Source organism: Trematomus bernacchii, unplaced genomic scaffold (genome assembly GCF_902827165.1).
Source record: "Trematomus bernacchii unplaced genomic scaffold, fTreBer1.1, whole genome shotgun sequence".
Lineage (NCBI taxonomy): Eukaryota > Metazoa > Chordata > Actinopteri > Perciformes > Nototheniidae > Trematomus > Trematomus bernacchii.
Genome location: NW_022987776.1, coordinates 654691 through 671548, shown reverse-complemented (window position 1 = coordinate 671548; position 16858 = coordinate 654691). Strand labels below are relative to the sequence as shown.

At 38.0% G+C, this 16858-nt stretch overlaps 2 protein-coding genes across 6 annotated transcripts in view; one reads left to right on the top strand and one right to left on the bottom strand.

Annotated features, from left to right (window-relative positions):
• The first annotated feature begins 397 nt into the window (after positions 1-397).
• Positions 398-4487, top strand: LOC117497134 (ankyrin repeat domain-containing protein 66). Its single transcript, XM_034149043.1, has 3 exons — positions 398-647; positions 2873-3101; positions 4274-4487. Exons 1-3 carry the CDS (start codon positions 509-511, stop codon positions 4371-4373), a joined length of 468 nt encoding a protein of 155 aa, XP_034004934.1. The 5' UTR covers positions 398-508; the 3' UTR covers positions 4374-4487.
• Positions 4363-16858, bottom strand: part of adgrf3a (adhesion G protein-coupled receptor F3a) — a 30073-nt gene continuing 17577 nt past the window's right edge. For all 5 annotated transcript variants that reach the window (XM_034149038.1, XM_034149039.1, XM_034149040.1 and 2 more), the window contains exons 15-18: positions 8022-9356; positions 5441-5482; positions 5247-5282; positions 4363-5157 (exon numbers count right to left, since the gene is read on the bottom strand). In XM_034149038.1, coding sequence (XP_034004929.1) covers positions 5101-5157; positions 5247-5282; positions 5441-5482; positions 8022-9356 — 1470 coding nt within the window. In that variant the 3' untranslated portion in view covers positions 4363-5100. The remainder of the gene's footprint in view (positions 5158-5246; positions 5283-5440; positions 5483-8021; positions 9357-16858) is intronic.

Sequence of the window (16858 nt, the reverse complement as noted above, 5' to 3'; positions counted from 1 at the left end):
AGCATAATGCAGTTTTCTCAGTGTGTCATGTGTTCATATATATTTGTTCTTATTAGCAAATGTATTGAACATGTTGGAAACAAAACAAACAATAATAATAACAAAGAGAAGCAAAATAAAAACAAAAAAACAGTTCAAGGTATAAAGATTCAAGATTCAAGGCTTTTATCGTCATTTGTACATAGCTGCAGTGTAGATAAATCAATGAGTAAAATACAATAAAATTGAATATAGTAAATACATTTGACCCCTTACCCATCACAGCCCCCCTGCTTCCACTTTATTATTTGCCCCTTTGTTTGTTCCCCATGTAAAGCGGCCTTGGGTCCCTTGAAAGGCGCTATACAAATTGAATCTATTATTATTATTATTATTATTATTACTACATGCACCTGTGTTCACGCCCAGCAGGTGGCAGCACTGAGCCTTAGCATCTCGGGTTTAGCAACACTAGCAGCAGGCACCATGTTTGTTTGTCTCTGTTTCCAGGTAACCACTCAGCGGTGAGATGACGGAGCTCCACCAGGCTGCAGCTGCAGGAGATCTGCTCCAAGTCCAGGAGATTCTGAGGCTCAAAGGATGTGATCCGAACCAGAAGGACGAGGAGTGGAGCTGCAAAACCCCCCTGCACTGGGCAGCTGCTGGAGGTACACACACCTGATAATACACCTGATATACACCTGATACACCTGTATTCATTAAGTATAGAGGTGGAAGAAGTACTCAGATATTTTACTTGAATTAAAAGTACCAATACTAAATTGTAGAAATACTTTGTTACAAGTCCTGCATCCATATACTGTTTGTAAGTAAAATTACACGCATATTGACAGTTAGATAAGGCCTATAGTAAAAGTAATCGTTATATATACGTACCTTTTCAGTTTTAATATGTAACGTTGTGTATATATTTTTGTCTTTGAGTATATAACCCTATAAAAAGAGGGTCGACTTTAACGATATATTTTCCCCCGTGTTTTCCTGGGTCAGCTTCAGAGATGGGACGTAGTGGAGTACAAATACTTTGTTACTGTACTTAAGTACATGTTTCTGGTATCAGTACTTTACTCCACTACTTATTTTTCTGACCACTTTTTACTTTGACTTCTTACATTTTGAACACAAATACGTGTACTTTCTACTTCTTACATTTTGAACACAAATACCTGTACTTTCTACTTCTTACATGTTGAACACAAATACCTGTACTTTCTACTTCTTACATGTTGAACCCAAATACCTGTACTTTCTACTCTTACATGTTGAACACAAATACCTGTACTTTCTACTTCTTACATGTTGAACACAAATACCTGTACTTTCTACTTCTTACATGTTGAACCCAAATACCTGTACTTTCTACTTCTTACATTTTGAACCCAAATACCTGTACTTTCTACTTCTACATGTTGAACACAAATACCTGTACTTTCTACTTCTCACATGTTGAACCCAATACCTGTACTTTCTACTTCTTACATGTTGAACCCAAATACCTGTACTTTCTACTTCTTACATTTGAACCCAAATACCTGTACTTTCTACTTCTTACATGTTGAACACAAATACCTGTACTTTCTACTTCTTACATTTTGAACCCAAATACCTGTACTTTCTACTTCTTACATGTTGAACACAAATACCTGTACTTTCTACTTCTTACATGTTGAACACAAATACCTGTACTTTCTACTTCTTACATGTTGAACACAAATACCTGTACTTTCTACTTCTTACATGTTGAACACAAATACCTGTACTTTCTACTTCTTACATGTTGAACCCAAATACCTGTACTTTCTACTTCTTACATTTTGAACACAAATACCTGTACTTTCTACTTCTTACATGTTGAACACAAATACCTGTACTTTCTACTTCTTACATGTTGAACACAGGTTTGTTACTTTAGTTTTCATCAGCATTTAAACTAAACTTTTATCCACAGAAAACATCCAATAATTTAGATGAAGGACCAATGGGACAATACATAAGAAGTAGTGAAAAATAAGTGAAAGTATAAAAGTAGGGGCCACAGTGAGATCTGACCATTTATTCTTATTTATAACATGGAGGCGTGTGGCGCAGTGGGCTAGTGCGTTGGTGTTCGGATCAGGGGGTCACAGGTTCAAACCCCACTGCAGTCAGCATGTGGTTGTGTCCCTGAGACACTTCACCCCAAATTGCTCCTGTGGGGATTGTCCACAGTATTGAGTATGTAAGTCGCTTTGGATAAAAGCGTCTAACAAGTAACATGTGATGTAATTCTGAGAAAATGAAAAAAATCTTTTTTTAAATCATATTTTTTACTTAAATCCCAGAACTCATAAAAAGTATCTCTCTCGTTCAGATCTCAAAGAAATGTTCTTGTGGCCCTAATCTTCTTCCGTAAAAAGTACTCATTCTGCAGATGAATAATTAGTGCATTCATTTACTGTTATTACCTTTTCACTGATAATAGGAATTAAGATATGTGATTAATGAGTCACATGGGTTTAAACTGAACCTTTGTCTACAAAAACATCAAAAAACTTAGATGTAGTCATAGCTTTTGGCTAAAAATAAATTACTTTTGAACTTATTTTTATTTTTGTTTACATTTCTTTTACCTGGTATTTTCTTTTTACCTCAATTAACTTTTCAGGTTAGAAAAATATTGAAAATCATCATCAGAGTTCATAACACACAGGAATATTTATCGTAACTGTAGATCACAAACTGTCTGTCAACAATGCCGTTGTGTCACTTTGCTTGTTATTGTGTTGTTTGTTTATTGTCTGGAAAAAGCTCAATAAAGTCTAAGTTATTCGATTGTTCCTAACTGTAATGGAGGTTTTTAAGTGTGAGATCTCACTGTGGCCCCTCCCCTCAGGTCACGTGGAGGTTGTGAGGCTCCTGATTGGTCACGGGGCGTGTCCCTCTCTGATGACAGAGCACGGATGGACGGCCGCCCACAGCGCCGCGGAGGCCGGACGCCTCCCTGTCCTGAAGCTGCTGCAGAGCCTGAACGCACCGCTGGACCTGGAGGACTTATGCGGAGAGACGCCTGAACGCATCGCGCAGATCTACGGACACCACGACTGTGTCAGATTCCTCAAGAAGTAAATTAAGAGGCGGATAAAGTGGATTTTAGGATTTAGTGTCTCTACTGGGACATGTGTCCATGCTTTAATGCAGTTCAAAATTCTAAGAAAAAAGTCAAAATTCGGAAAAAAAAGTCAAAATTCTGAGAAAAAGGTTTTAATTCTTAAAAAGTTCAGCATTCTGAGAAAAAAGTCAAGTTTCAGAAAAAGTCAAAATTCAGGAAAAAAATGAAGTTCCGAAGAAAAATTCTGAGAAATAATCAAACTTCTGAGAAGAAATTTTACTTTCAGAAAAAATGCAACTTTCAAAGTTCAGACAAAAATAAAATAATGAAAAAAAAGTCAAAATTCTGAAAAAAAATGTAACTGAGAAAAAAGTTCAAATTCTTAGAGCCTGAACCTGGACCTGGAGGATTTCTGGAGCCTGGACCTGGACCTGGAGGATTATCTGGAGCCTGGACCTGGAGGATTTCTGGAGCCTGAACGCATCGCCCAGATATAGGCTACGGACACCACGACTGCGTCAGATCCCTCAAGAAGTAAATTAAGAGGCTAAATGTGGATTTTAGGATTTAAAAAGAAGTCAAAATAATGAGAAAAAATTATTCTGAAAAACAAGTTTCAATTCTGGAAATAATTTAACTCTTAAAAAGTCAACATTCTGAGAAAAAAGTGAAGACTCAGAAAAAAAAGAAATACAATAAAAAAATCTCTCTTGTTCAGATCTCGAATAAAATGTTTGGCGCTAAATCTTCTTCGTAAAAAAGTGGAGAAAAACTCAGAATTCTGGGTGAAGTTTAAATAAAGTGGCTATATATGGTTGGTGGTCGCTTTGGTTGATTTGAGGTGAAACACTGCAGGTAAACACTTGATTTTCTATATTCTATTAGATTAGATTTTGGGTTATTTAGGCTCCATAAAATGTCTATTATCAGACTAGTGTAAAGAAAACATCTTAATTCAAATTCAGGCGTTTATTTGACTAACTCTGTCTGTAGATTTCTCCTAAATTCAGCATCAGTTAGCATCACAAAACGCCTCATTTGCACATTTAAACATGACCGGTCAGAAAACTTGTAACATAAAAAAGAATTGTGTTAATGTCAGTAATGAAGGGTGGAAGTGTCACGCTGATATCTGTTAGTTAAATATTTTTACCCTATAGGTAAATATCCCTGTTTGTGTTGCAGAGCAGAGGTTGAGGCTCAGAAAGGAATCTCATTGGACGACACTAACGAGGGGCGGAGCAAACAGGAGAACAAGGAGAAGAGGTGCAAGAAACTGGCGTAGGCTCTTTATGAAAGTCATTATATTCCTCCCGGTAATCATCAAAATATGCTTAAAAAGTCACTGAAACAAACAGGAATCCCTTTACCGTACACAGTGTTAAGAAACAAACATTTGTATTGCTTCACCGATAGAACATTTAAGTTTGAATGAATAGTTTTTGGGTGAAAATCTATTTATTTAGCGCTTTCTTGAACTCAAGAACATCTCAGTCGACTTCCTCTCATATGATTCAAATCACAGATATACAGAAGTGAGTTTCTACACAAAGTAATCCTGCAACAGCTCCGTATTAAATCATGTATGTATCTTGGAAATAAGTCGTTCAACTGTGAAAAAAGCATGAAAAATGACAAGTAAAGACAATCTGAGGAAACCAAAACCCCAAAAGACAGAGACAAATCATTAATATAACAAATAATAATACATACAAAGCTAATAAGGTAATTATACATTACGAGGTTATAGGTTATAATCCTAGAAAGATGTAATAAACAGTGTTTACCAAACAATATGTCGCAATAAAAGGACGTTTTAAATCAAAATCAATCAGTACAAGCTGGAGATATTTCCTGTAAAAAAACTAATCAGGTAAACAAGCATTGCACAGTGTTCATATATCAGGGAATACATCAAAGTAATAACTATAAAAATGTACGAACTTGAAGCCTATTCAGATATATTGTTTGTAAAATGTGTGTTTTGATGTGAGACATATTTAGGATCATTTTCACTTCTTCCAAGTGCTTTCTAACTTTGTGGTGCTGTTGGAGGTCGGGGCTGAAGCCTGGAGAGACGGAGGATGTGAGAGATTAAAATAAATAATGTATAATCGTTGTGGTTTTGCATTAATAATCCAGTTTGTAGTACACTTACATTTGTCTTCAGACGTTTCCCAAGTGCTTCTCGGGTCTGTGGAAATGAGATTAAAACTGTTATGCTACAATATCCTGTTTGTGGTTTTATATATTTTATTACACATTTAACTTGTTAGGAGAAAGTAAATCACCTACTGACTAGTGTGTTGTGATTTGGATGCATTATGGGTTATTTTAAAAGTAACATCTTACCGATTTGTCCATCACGCATGTTGTTAACAGAATGAACAAACCCTGCAAAATAAAAAAAGGAAAAGTTACTGAGCAGGAAATCAAACACAAATGGGGCGAAGCCTGCGAGCTAGTTTAGGCAGTCAACTCGAGCACCAATGATACATTAACACGTGCAGCGTCTCTCTTACAACCAACCAAACACAATCTCCTTAACTTGCTGCTCTATTTAAAGGTGGGGTAGGTAAGTTTGAGAAACCGGCTCGAGATACACTTGTTGTTATATTCCATGGAATGCTCTTAACATCCCGATAGCAATGAATATCTGAAGTGCTTTGACAATAAATCCATAAATAAATATCATCTGTGGAAGCTGTAGTACTGTAAAAAGCACGACCAATCATCTGAGCCGGCCCGGCTAAAATAACTGGATGGCCTACCTGCCTGTCAGCCTTCCATCTGTGCACAAACTTATCTCGTGCCCTCATTGGTCATGTGCGCGTTCGTGTGTGTTGGAGGAGGGGCTCTGTGAGGAAGTGGGAGATTTTCTCCGGTTGTGTATTTTCAAATTCTAGCGATCTCGAGCCGGTTTCTCAAACTTACCTACCCTACCTTTAAGCTGCCAGATCTGCCTGCATCTGCCTCGCTAATACTGCGGCTCTGTCACATTGCTGATGCGTTCACGTGCTGCTTGCCTGCCCCACCACCACCCCAGCTTCCACCTGTAGGCTCGGGGGATAGTTACAGTATCTAATCATCACTCAATGTTCTATGTAAATCTGTGGAGTGATGAGGCCCGAGCATAGACGCCAAACTCAACTATATGCTGCTCTAATAAACATATTAAGAACACGTGAGTTGTCTGACTGAAATATAATACTAACATGTTACTGCCATATAACAGGTAACACAGAGCAGGGCTGTTCACATGTTTAACCAATGCAACACAAAACTGTAGACGTAAAGGTGTAAGTACACAGGTAGGTAGGTAGGTAGTTAGTTAGTTAGACAATCATTAGGAAAGTTAGTCTGTTATTTAGCTAGTAAGTTTTACAAAGTTTTTTTAGACACGGTCAAAAAACTCTTGCTCTCCCAGTCACAATCAATGCACCTGTGCGATCACATATATATGTTGTTGCCCCATTACGCCATCTAGTGTTCAAAATAACAAAAATATATCAACCATTCTAATGAGCGCAACAGTTAGTTAAGAAAATAAGTAAGTTAGTTCATTATTATGTTAGTTTGTTTGTTTGGTAAGAAAGGTAGTTCATTATTATGTTAGTTAGTTAGTTTGTTTGGTTGGTAAGAAAATAAGTTAGCTAGTTAGTTAAGTAAGGAAATCCGAATAAGGTATTAATTTAGTTTGTTAGTGGGTTAGTTAGTTAGTTTGTGACTTAGTTTAGTAAAACAATCAAGATAATTAGTTTGTTTGTGAGATAGTTAGTTTGTTTGTTAGTTAGTTAGTTTGTGAGTTAGTTAGTTTGTGAGTTAGTTAGTTTGTGAGATAGTTAGTTTGTTTGTTAGTTAGTTAGTTTGTGAGTTAGTTAGTTTGTGAGTTAGTTAGTTTGTGAGATAGTTAGTTTGTTTGTTAGTTAGTTAGTTTGTGAGTTAGTTAGTTTGTTTGTTAGTTAGTTAGTTTGTGAGTTAGTTAGTTTGTGAGATAGTTAGTTTGTTTGTTAGTTAGTTAGTTTGTGAGTTAGTTAGTTTGTGAGATAGTTAGTTTGTTTGTTAGTTAGTTAGTTTGTGAGTTAGTTAGTTTGTGAGTTAGTTTAGTAAAAAAGTTAGTGAGTTATTTAGCTAGTTAGTTTGTGACTTAGTTAGTTAATAGTTATTTAATAAAATAAGTAAATTAATAAGGTATTCATTTAGTTAGTTAGTTAGTTTGTGAGTTAGTTCAGAAATAAGTTAGTTTGTTATTGTGTTTGTTAATTTGTTTGTTTAGTAAGAAAATAAGATAGCTAGTTAGTTAAGTAAGGAAATCCGTTAGTTAGTTAGTTTGTGACTTAGTTAGTTGCTAGTTATTTAATAAAATAAGTAAATTAATAAGGTAATCATTTAGTTTTTAGTTAGTTAGTTAGTTAGTTAGTGAGTTAGTTAGTCAATCATTATACTAGTTAGTGTGTGACATACAAGAAAACAAATTAAACACTAAACAGTAGAATTAATACTTTCTACTCTAATAATATCCGGTTATGTGTAATAACCAGCGGTACCTGTTGAGCAGCGTTATTTAGCTAGTTAGTTAGTTATTAGTTATATAAGAAAATAAGTACGTTAAGGTATTTATTACGTTAGTTAGTTAGCTAGTTAGTTAATTAGTTGGGTAGTCAGTTAGATCGTTCTTTAGTTATTAAATAGAAAGTTAGAAAATAAGTGAGTTAGTTAGTTTAGTAAGAAAATAAGTGAGTTAGTTTTTCAGTTAGTTATTTAAGAAAATAATTAGGATTGTTAGTTAGTTATTTAGCCAATTAGTTAGTGAGTTAGTTAGTTATGAGTTATTTAATATAATAAGTAAGTTAATCAGGTATTCATTAAGTTAGTTAGTTAAGAAAATAAGTAAGTTAGTTATTTATTATGATAGTTAGTTAACTAGCGGTACCTGGAAGGCGTTGAGCAGCGTGAACAGGTAGTTCACTGTTATAGCAATGGGTCCAGACGTGAGATCCATCAACATCACAGCGAACCCAAACACCCAGGTGATCCCGAAGATGGGCGTCAGCAGAATCACCGACCGCATCACTGTGACGGCCGCCTTCTTCTCGCTATCATTGGTCCGCTCGGCGTTCTTTGGGTGATCGAGCAGCTTCATGATCACCACCATCATGGAGAGAACGTTCACGAACACGATAATTCCCACGGGGATAACGAAGGTGTGGATGGAGCCCTTCATGAGTCCCTCGTACAACAACCAGCAACTTTCTTTGGAGAAATACTCGCCTTCAATGCCTCCGTCATACACCAGGAACGTGATGACGACGATCAGCAGCGGGCAGACGTACCCGAGGAACATGGAGAGCCTCAGGTAGGTGCTCTTGCTCACGTTGTGGAACAGAAAGACGGCCTGGTGAAGCAACATGCCGCTCAAACACAGCATCCAGAAGAACATGGACAGGAAGCAGAAGTGTTTCAGCACCACGAAGATACGGCACCACAATTCGGAGACACTTTCGGGGTCCATGGACGCCAAAAAGCAGCTGTCTGCCACCAGGAGGCACAGCGAGATGTTGATGTGAGCCATGTGGCGGAGGTACAACGTGTTTGTTTTCACCACGGAGCTCCAAACCAATACCTCGATGATGAGACAGATTACGAGCGAAACTACGGACACAGAGAGACCAACTTGGGTGACTTGTTGGAGTCCGGCGATCTTCAGAGGATACCTTTGCATCAGGATGGCGAAGGAGGACAGATGTTTGCAGGTACAGAGTCCTTCATCTGACGCTCCGCTCCACTTACAACCGTCTTCAGACCAATCGTGGGTGAAATTATCCCACGCGACACACTTCATGAGAACGTGGGGAGGCCGCTTTTTCAACAACGGGAAGCGAATCTCCACCTCCACGGACGAGGTCTTCTTCTCCATCGTCGTTGACACGACGATGCTGTTCGATTCCAGCGTTTTGTCTTTCTGCGGTAAATACTTCTCCAGCTCTTTGAAGCCGGCCGTTTTCACATTTCCCGGGTCAGAGCTTTTGAGGATTACGGACACGTTGAACACCTTGTGGTAACATTTGGTGTTTTGCTTCGTGCAGTTGGTCGCCATCACCTCGATGTTTTTCTTCTTCTTCAATTGGGTCACGTTTGTGGCGACGATCAGCTTCTCCACGGAGCTCAGGTATCTCTCCGCCAGAGAAATGTTCTCTTGGCCAGACGTCTTCGTCCACGAGACTTTGAGAGATTCCTCCAGAAGATTACTGGAGGAATCAAAGAAGTCCTGCAAAAGAAAAATAATTATTGAGTTATACATTGTACTTATTAAGATTTGTATTAAGAAATAAAATATTGCAATAAAATGACTAAATAGAAATAAAGGTGCTAATAGGAAAAACAGATTAACAGAATAAAATACAGATTGTGAGATTAAGCACTCAACAGTAGAAGGAATACTTTTTACTGTAATTATATTCAGTTTTTTGGGATAACCAGCGGTACCTGGAAGGCGTTGAGCAGCGAGTTAGTTATTAGTTATTTAAGAAAACAAGTAAGTTAATCAGGTATTCAATAAGTTAGTTATTTAAAGGGGACCTATCATGCAAAATGCACTTGTGTACGTCTTTTATACATGAATATGTGTCCCCGGTGTTCCAGGGAACTCACCAAGTGTCAGAAAACACAACCCTCTCTATTTTCCTCCATACCCAAATCTCTAAAAAAGGGGCTGCAACGGATCTGATAAAAACTGATCCAGATTTGAACACTGTCCTGACGTCAGGACGGTGGCGCTACGGCTATTGGGCCAACTCCACCAATCAGGAGGAGACAGCCACGGCATTGCCGTTCGAAAGCGCTGGAGACGCTGTAGTACATATGCCAGGCCAGTAGGTGGTGCTGTTCTCACTGAATCTGCCCTTGCAAAAACAGAGTTAGAAATTGTCACATTGAGCAAAATGAGGCATGGCTAAAATGCATGATCTGTTTGGTATTTTGAAAAAAAAAAAGTATAAATATGCCTTATATAGGTATGGTCCTACACTATATTATTCAAATATAGCATGATAGGTCCACTTTAAGAAAATAAGTTAGTTAATCAGGTATTCAATAAGTTAGTTATTTAGAAAATAAGTAAGTTAATCAGGTATTTATTAAATTAGTTATTAATTATTTATTATATCATGATAGTAATTTAATGTCATGATTATTCACCAACATTAACTTATTGTAAGTGTTTTTTATCCTGATCTGTGACAAAATCCTTAAAAGATGTAATATACAGTATGTCTCAAACCATATGTAATAATAATATGTAGTTTGAATTGATTTAATCTCAGGGTTAAGAGGTTCTAAGCTAGGGATGCAGATGATTTATTAAAACACATATCGACGGTCTAATAAAACCAATTAGTATGCTAGTGAATCAATCTATCAGCACGAGGGAAGTTCCATCATCCTGGAAGGTGGCCAAGGTGACACCGATCTTTAAATCTGGGGATAAGGCAATAATGTCCAACTACAGACCAATCAGCATCCTCCCCTGTGTCTCTAAGATAGCTGAGAAAGATAGAGAGAGAGACAGCTAGCTGTGTCTTTGTGGAAAAGGTTCAATGTATGTTGGACACGAGCCCATATGTAGGTGCTGTCTTCCTTGAGCTCAGGAAGGCTTTTGACACTGTTGACCACCAAGTGCTCCTTACAAAGCTGACGTATTTCAATTTTTCGGCAGATTCAATACAGTGGGTTGAGTCTTACTTATCAAACAGAAAACAGTGTGTTTTGGTCAACGGTACCAAATCCCCCTACCTTGTGAACCCTGTTGGGGTTCCACAAGGTTCCATTCTTGGACCATTACTGTTTTCTCTGTACATTAATGACTTGCCTAATGTATGTCCTGAGTTGAATGTGCAAATGTATGTCGATGATGCGGTCATCTTTGTACACGGGAAAAACACTGAAACGATCACATCCTGTCTCTCTAATGCTTTGGACAAGGTTCAACACTGGCTGAACAACATTTGCTTACAGTTAAATGCAAAAAAGAACAGTATACATGATGTTCAGTAAACGACCAGTCAAAATCGAAGGATCCAATGAGTTTTTAAACGGAGCAGAATTAGAACTAGTCCCCCACTTCAAGTATCTTGGAGTCATACTGGACTCGAACTTGACATTTAAGAAACATATTAAGAAAGTATCCAATACCGTTAAATTCAACTTGCAACATTTTAAACAAATTAGACCTTTCTTAATCAATGCTGCAAAGTCATACCTCCACTGTATGATTCTATCCCACATTGAATACTGTTTTACAAACTGATCGTTTGCTTGTGCCACAAACCTGAAACCCATAGAACAGCTGTACAAGAGAGCTATCAAGGTGTTTGACAGAAAGCCACATTCATACTACCACTGTACCATCCTTGAGAAACACAATTTCTTGAGTTTTGATAATTTTAAGTCTTTTAAAAGTATGTGTTTTTTTTATAAATGTTTACATGGACTGCCCCCCCCCCCCCCCCCCCCCTCCCTTAGGGAAATTCATCCACAGAAAACACAGTGGACGCTGCACTAGGTCAGAAACCAGAGGAGACTGTGAAGTCCACCGCAGACGGACCACTTTTGGACAAAATGTCCTCTCCATTAACCTGTTAAGCCCTGAGCCTGTTTTTCAGGTTTCAGGCTTGAAAATGACATGCCCAGAACAAATGACTATATCTTCACTTCTAAAAGGTGTAAATTAATAATCTTTTTTCTCAAAGCAATGATACACCTGTGAGTTGGATGTAGAAGTGTCAGAATCAATATAGATGTTTTTATTTTAAAGTAAATTCAGATTGAACATAGAAAAAAAATGTAAATTATAGTGTCCGTCCAAAAAAAAAACATGACTTATAGTGAAAACCACCCTTGAATGATGGGATAGTAGACTAAAAGCTTTAGGAATCCAAACTAAAACATATAATAAGTACCGTGTATCAAGATTGATGCAAACCAAGTGAAATTTGACCTTTTTAGAGAGGTTTAGAAAAAACAAAACCCACCTCTGGGGTCATTTGGGTATATTTGCCATATCTCTGGAACCTGTTGAGGTCTCCATATTAAGTTGAATAATTAAACGAAAGTTAATATAATCAAATATAATCAAATATAATCAAATAATAATCAAATATAATCAAATATATTCTTGTATAACCCACAATGAAAATGCATTTTATTTCATGTTGTTCTATAATCACAGTATTTACAAACACAAGGGGTTTGGTAAATTGAGTTTAAGGCCTATTATAGTTTATCACTACGGGGTGTTACTGTTCACTCACAGCAAGCTGTGCACAGGAGACCCCTGACTCAATGGAAAAGTACTGAAGCCCCAAAATGGGTTTAGGCCATACCATAGGAGAATATGTCTGGACATGTCCAGTCCTGCACACCAGAGGCCATGACCTTTCCCCACATATATGGGTATGAAGGAGTGTCTTTGGTTTTCTGTCCCTGTGTGGAGCATAAAAGCACTGGTTGAGAGGGAGAAAGCTCCAGAGCGGGGTTTGGAATGTATTGTTGAATGAAAGTTTTAATGTGTTTTTTATCACCGACCATTTATGAGGATATTCCTCTAAATTCTGTCGGAAGAATTTAAAAGGTACAATTTAACACAACTGAAGTGGGCCAGTTGAAGTTAGAATTGAAATGTCACAACTGAAGTGGGCCAGTTGAGGTTAGAATTGAAATGTCACAACTGAAGTGGGCCAGTTGAGGTTAGAATTTAAATGTCACAACTGAAGTGGGCCAGTTGAAGTTCGAATTTGAATGTCACAACTGAAGTGGGCCAGTTGAAGTTAGAATTTGAATGTCACAACTGAAGTGGGCCAGTTGAAGTTAGAATTTAAATGTCACAACTGAGGTGGGCCAGTTGAAGTTAGAATGTAATGTCATAACTGAAGTGGGCCAGTTGAAGTTATAATGTAATGTCACAACTGAAGTGGGCCAGTTGAAGTTAGAATGTAATGTCATAACTGAAGTGGGCCAGTTGAAGTTAGAATGTAATGTCACAACTGAGGTGGGCCAGTTGAAGTTAGAATGTAATGTCATAACTGAAGTGGGCCAGTTGAAGTTAGAATGTAATGTCACAACTGAAGTGGGCCAGTTGAAGTTAGAATTTGAATGTCACAACTGAAGTAGGCCAGTTGAGGTTAGAATTTAAATGTCACAACTGAGGTGGGCCAGTTGAAGTTAGAATGTTATGTCACAACTGAAGTGGGCCAGTTGAAGTTAGAATTTAATGTAAGAAATGTAAAACTGTGAATTGAGATTTTATATTAGAAAAGGACCACAGCATGATGTATTTGTATGATTGTCACATTATAACGAGAGAAGGTAAAAACCCTGTAAAAGTGTGGACCATTTTCTTCAAATAAACTCATCACACCTTTTTGGATTGGGATAACTTAAAAGAAATCTGCGCTCTCCTCTCCTGCTTAAAGGTAAGATTGCACAACTGCCACACTCACACTTAGGCAGGGCCACACCCCATTACTGATACCAGAATCCTTCGGGATCGCTTATACGGATTTAGTGTGTCGTCTGAATTGAAACAGCAGTTAATTGAACCTGGTTCTTCAGGAGTTAGTAGAGGTGAGACCTTGCTGATCCAGGTGGATCCGAGCCTGGCAGTAAACTTACATAGACTCAATAGCTTCTGTTAGGTCAATTAGCAGGTCTGAGTAATTGCCGGAATAAATTAACAGGCCTCCCGACTCCAACAAACCCATTGATCGATTTTGGTGATTGACACCTCTTTTGAACCGTTAGAGCCAATAGAATCGAGGGGGAGTTCCTAAATCCATCTAAACTTTACCATTGAGGACTGAGAGTGATGCGCACGCAGTTTGCCCAAACCGAAAGCTATGTTACACTCTATAGAAAACTACGTTTATTGCCATAAATATGATGATGGATTAACCTATGGATTAAACTTCAGCAGCGTTTTTCTCGTTTTAATGCCATTGAACACAACTTTTGATCAGAACAACAGCTAAGGTAAGACGTTTTTAGCCGTTTTTGCTCCGTAAAGCACATTTCTTTGTTGTTGTTTCTTGTCGTTTGTCCGCGAGTTCTGATCACTCAGTAATGATACTTATATGTCTGGAATCTGTGGAATCTCAGCTTGCTAATCGATATCTTTTTTGTGCAGATCCGATAAGTAATAAGGGTATTTTACCTTGAGTACTGTGCTAAGTCAGGGTTGCCAACTCTCACGCATCTGGCGTGTGACACACGCTTTCACTCTCAATCTCACGCTTTCACGCTGCCCAAACTATTCTCACGCCAAAAACAAGAATACGAAGACTAGAAACGGTTTTGAAAACTTTTGTCACGTAGTGATCGTCTTCTCAATAGAACATCTTTGATAATGTCTTCTGGCCAATCAGAATCACGATAACGGCGTGGTGTTGTTGCAGGAAGTCCCGACGGAGAATACTTTTGTGGTAGTACATCTCTATACATCGATACAACATTACGTGTTGATAGAAATCAACACGTAATGAAATAAGACCCCACGGTTTGATGATTGATAGGTGTGTGGGCTGTCTTTCATTTTGACACACAGAACAATGGGGGCTATCCACCCATATCCACAATGTAAAGTAATTCACACAGCCTCTTCCCTCTTCTCTCTGTGAGGAGCAGCACTGCTGCAGCAGGTTCAGCTTTCAGAACAAAGTAACAAAAAACTAATATGGCATTCATTTTTTTAAATGTGTAGTAATAGATTTATTTATTTTTCTTCTCAAGAGAGTACCAGAATGTTTATTTTATGTTAGGATTTTAAAAAATCTCCTGGGGGAGAATCCCCCCAGACCCCCCTGCAGGGGTTGGGTTTTCAGCATGTCAACTCTTTCACCTGTTGCAGGATTGGCTCCAGGTCGCCCTTTTTATTTACTACAAGACAAATGTGCCTTTTTATTTCATACAGTTCAATTTGGATTGAGACAGGGAAATAATCTAAACCTCACGCGTGGCGTTTCACTGTCGGGGGGAGCGTGTATGTAATTACATTGCAAATACTGATTTAAGCCCCACCACTGTATGGGTTAGCCCTACCATAGATTACCCAACAAAAATACTCTGGAGCGCATGCGCAGATCTAAGATCCAGTAGAAATGATAAAAAAGTAAAAGTCTGCTGCTTATTGTTCTACTAGGCCAACATAGAGTCAAAGAGTACAGTATATGAGAGTGAGAGTGTGTTAATTAATATATTTGGCAGTTTGGAGTAAGTCTGTAGATTTGTTTGTGTGTGTGTGTGTTTCATGTATAGGCCTCTCACGATAATTAATTTTGTTGGATACATTTTCCCGGAAATTATTGCGATAAACGATAATATTGTCGGCACCGTTGTATGACCATTTTAGACCACTGACATAATGATAATATATAATAATAATTCAAGTACATCCTTTCAAACTGCTAGTCACATCCTCATGTAAATGGAAATTTATCGAGGTCAGAAAAGTTATCGAGTTCATTTTTATTTATCGTACGATAAGTCAATTAATTGCTTATCGCGACAGGCACACAATACAACAGTGGAAACAAACATGTTTGACTTTCATTAGTGAATGAAACTGTGTGCCCTTTATAGTCTGTGTCCATTATTGTGTATTTGTATATATTGTATATATATCCTATATATATGCTAAGGTCCCGCTGCTGACACGATAGCAGTCATGTCGTGCGCATATGTGTAATTAAACCGAATTAAACCCATGATATCACAATCTCACTCCAGCCAGGTACCCAAAGTTGGCAACCCTGGCTAAGTGCGTTAGCATTTTTCCGCTCAGGGCTAATTCAGAGCCTTTGTTATTACCCTTTTGTTTTCGTTTAGCTAAAAACGATTAATATTGTCTGATAGCTGAGCTTCTTCCTGTTAAGTGGGTATGACAAATTCATAGTTTATTAAATATTAAGAAGCCCTCAGACGCTGTTTCTTGCAAGATGTTGCGTTTTGCCCCCGCCCGCGGGGCCGTGGGGTTTAACTGATTAAAGGCAGCTCATTCTGGAACAGCCTCCCAACTGAGATACGGGATTGTCCCACTCTCAATAGTTTTAAAGGTCAACTCAGAGAATGGTTGAGAAACAAACAGATGTGCAATCACCGCTAAATGCACTTTAACACAGGGGTATCTCCTCTTGCACTTTATATGTGGTAGCTGCTATAGTGTACTGCCATGTGGTAAATACTTATGTGTGCTGCTCTTGCTCTTTCTGCATATCATGTATTTATTTTTGCTATGGTTATAAATGTCATGTTCTAATATGTTGTATGTGACGGGTCTACGGATGGAAATTAGCTCAAAGCTAAAATCCGGCATATTTACACTTGAAGCATTCTTTGTCTAAAGTGTTCATCAAAGTGCATTGTCCCTGTTCAAATAAACCATTAAATGAAATGAAATGAAACCATCAATTAGTACAAGCTGGAGATGTTTCCTGTTTTAGAAAAGCAAGTTTAATGCGCAGGTACAACATGTCTATACTAAAACCTTCCGCTTCATGATAACGTAAAGATAGCAGTGTTGGAAGAAGTACTCAGATCCTTTACTTAATAAATAAAGAGGGAGCCCATTATTCGGTTGTATCTGAACTACGTTGGCTGCCACGTGTCTCACCGAGTCTCGTTGTATGTCCCTGGACGAGCCCTGAGCTCTTCTTCAGCTTTTTAAATATCCCTAAAGTCCTCCAAAATAAAATGGGCTTTTATCACCAGGAAACATCAGAG

Coding starts and splice junctions, on each gene's coding strand:
- LOC117497134 (XM_034149043.1), top strand. CDS start 509: ATGACGGAGCTCCACCAGGCTGCAGCTGCAGGAGATCTGCTCCAAGTC. Junction 648..2,872: donor GCACTGGGCAGCTGCTGGAG/GTACACACACCT, acceptor CCCTCCCCTCAG/GTCACGTGGAGGTTGTGAGG. Junction 3,102..4,273: donor TGTGTCAGATTCCTCAAGAA/GTAAATTAAGAG, acceptor TTTGTGTTGCAG/AGCAGAGGTTGAGGCTCAGA.